The 2809-nt window shown below is 38.6% G+C and overlaps 1 protein-coding gene across 1 annotated transcript; it reads right to left on the bottom strand.

Annotated features, from left to right (window-relative positions):
* Positions 1-1306: 1306 nt before the first annotated feature.
* On the bottom strand, positions 1307-2505 carry LOC111703319 (uncharacterized). Its single transcript, XM_023475226.1, has 2 exons — positions 2190-2505; positions 1307-1905 (listed from the first exon to the last, which is right to left on the bottom strand). Exons 1-2 carry the CDS (start codon positions 2503-2505, stop codon positions 1364-1366), a joined length of 858 nt encoding a protein of 285 aa, XP_023330994.1. The 3' UTR covers positions 1307-1363.
* Between the last annotated feature and the right edge of the window lie 304 nt (positions 2506-2809).

The raw sequence follows: 2809 nt of genomic DNA, 5'->3' as shown, positions 1-2809 counted from the left end.
CACCCCTTCAAAAGAAAAAAAGTTATCCCCCTCTTGGACAAATTCCTGAATACGCCCCTGACATTTTTTTGTTCAAGGGGCTGTACGCGTAATTTCAAGTGATCCTCCATTTTTAAAGGGACATATCCGATTTACAGGTGTACCCTTATATTCTGATCAAAGATCAGATTTGTCATATATATACAGTGCATGCAGCTTCAATTTTCATCTTTTATCTTTACATTAAACATTTCAATATCTGGCCGACACATCAAAAGTACGCAGTACGCACTGTGATTTAATACTAAAGCCATAACAGACATATAACTGCCTTACAACCATTAACTCCGACACTATACAGTTATCACATGTATTTACAAAATATTTATATTATCCTATTTTACACTCAATTTATCCCAACATTGCCATTTCACAATTTTCTCTTTTCAGCCCAAGCTGACCTGGATTTTATGGGTCTTAAAAAGAGGCAAATATTAAGTTATAAAAAGGTGGATGCCCCCCCCCTTTCCTAAAATTTATACTTAACTCCCCCCCCCCTCTCTTTCACAAGTCAAGCACCCGTTCCATTGAAATATGTATTGAGAGATCTAAGATTAATGAATTTTGTGGATCATTTGGCGTGCGAGCGCAAACAGCCGTGTAATGCCGCCAATCGTTAAGTAATCCCAAATCATTAGCACAAACACTTCACAGTTCTATTTACAATGGAAATAATGATGAAAAATCAATATTTATATTTATATTCGGATTCCTATACTCACAATTACACGGGGTTCAGGGCCTTTTAAACCTTGGTCGAAGTTCCAGCTGCCCCCCCCCCCCCGACCCATTACACTTACAGCCTTACAGGGGGCGGAGTGGGATTGTTCAAAACAAAGGAATTTGATTATTTAGTTATTTGGTAAATGGTTTTCCATTGAGTGAGATATCTTTGTTTTCTCCCTAGAAATTGATCTCCTTTGCTTATGAATGAAGGATGAGTGAAAGATTATATTTCAATTGCAAACATTTTCATTTTCATTGTAAACAAAAACAAAAAAAAGATAGATAGCGGATTTTATTAAAAAAGTTTATTTTCAAAATAAAATGAAAATCAAATTTTGTTGGAGGCTAATTTTTGAAATTTAATCATACATAAACTTTCCCTGTGGTCATGTGAGGTCCCACACAAACTTTGCGCCCGATCGGTTCAGCCTTTTCGACGTTCAATGGACAAAAAGAAACAAACAGACACCCAGATGAGCAAAGTATAGAGATAGATTTGTTAACCAAAAGCTTTTAAAAATGCTAAATTTTCCACGTTTCATAATTCATATACAAGAGATAGCTAGATGACAAATTCTTATATCTGTCACATTATTGATCAAATGAAGCTTTCAAGGATACCGTTGTATGTTGATACACCTCCTAAAGGAGATTCAAGGATATTGTTGTGTGTGGATGCACCTCCTAAAGGAGTTTCAAGGATACCGTTGTGTGTGGATGCACCTCCTAAAGGAGGTTCAAGGATACCGTTGTGTGTGGATGCACCTCCTAAAGGAGATTCAAGGATATTGTTGTGTGTGGATGCACCTCCTAAAGGAGTTTCAAGGATACCGTTGTGTGTGGATGCACCTCCTAAAGGAGGTTCAAGGATACCGTTGTGTGTGGATACACCTCCTAAAGGAGATTCAAGGATACCGTTGTGTGTGGATGCTCCCCCTAAAGGAGGTTCAAGGATACCGTTGTGTGTGGATGCACCTCCTAAAGGAGGTTCAAGGATACCGTTGTGTGTGGATACAACTCCTAAAGGAGATTCAAGGATACCGTTGTGTGTGGATGCACCTCCTAAAGGAGATTCAAGGATACCGTTGTGTGTGGATGCACCTCCTAAAGGTGGTTCACTTACAACACGCTCCTCTGCCCCTTTAGTAAAAGTATATTCAACCTATATGAAGCATAAAGTCTGACCGCGTCAACCTTGTTACACCAGCTAGTCCTGCCCATAGAGCTAGGTACAGTACAAACTGGGACCGGAAAGGTTCACCCGGGGCTCGGAAATTGAATTGTACAACGACTGCCCGTGAAAAAAACGTTTGTTAAATTCTTTTTAAAAAAACTTGTTTAAAAATCTAATTTGGTTTTTAGGAGAATATTTTTAAACTTCTTAGCTGCAATTGATATAGCAATAGCAATGAACGACCCAATACGATCTGTATATCTGTAGATCTGTAGATCGGTAGATCTGTAGATCTGTAGATCTGTAGATCTGTAGATCTGTATCGGTAGATCTGTAGATCTGTATATCTGTAGATCGGTAGATCTGTAGATCTGTATATCTGTAGATCTATATATCGGTAGATCTGTAGATCTGTAGATCTGTAGATCAGTAGATCTGTAGCTCTGTATATCTGTATATCTGTAGATCTGTAGATCTGTAGATCTGTAGATCTGTAGATCAGTAGATCTGTAGCTCTGTATATCTGTATATCTGTAGATCTGTAGATCTGTAGATCTGTAGACCATGCTTAGTTGGACTGTACTCCAGGGCGTATACAGGATTTTTTTCCCTTGTGGGACTTAAAAACTTTCAAAGGGCTGAATACCCCCAACATAGATTCAACCTGCTCATATAAAGACCAATCATTTTTTAAGACAGGGTCGACTTTGAAGCGTCGCAACGCCTTGGGCTTTGATTTTATCGCTCTAACTCACTTATGCTTTTCTGTAGCCTTTTAGCGCTATACAGCACTTGTGGTTAGCTTTAGTTTTTGATCTATCCCGATTGGGCTATTTTTGTCTAATATAGATTGGGGGGCCTCTATGATTT

The sequence above is a fragment of the Eurytemora carolleeae genome, unplaced genomic scaffold (genome assembly GCF_000591075.1).
Source record: "Eurytemora carolleeae unplaced genomic scaffold, Eaff_2.0 scaffold535, whole genome shotgun sequence".
NCBI classification, from domain to species: domain Eukaryota; kingdom Metazoa; phylum Arthropoda; class Copepoda; order Calanoida; family Temoridae; genus Eurytemora; species Eurytemora carolleeae.
Note: the sequence above shows the minus strand (reverse complement) of the source record. Positions and strands in the feature narration are given on the sequence as shown.

Excerpts from the sequence above, each read along its gene's own strand:
- LOC111703319 (XM_023475226.1), bottom strand. The coding sequence starts at position 2,505 with ATGGTCTACAGATCTACAGATCTACAGATCTACAGATATACAGATATA. Across the intron at positions 1,906-2,189 it reads GATCTACAGATATACAGATC|GGGCAGAGGAGCGTGTTGTA; the intron begins GTATTGGGTCGT and ends CTTTTACTAAAG.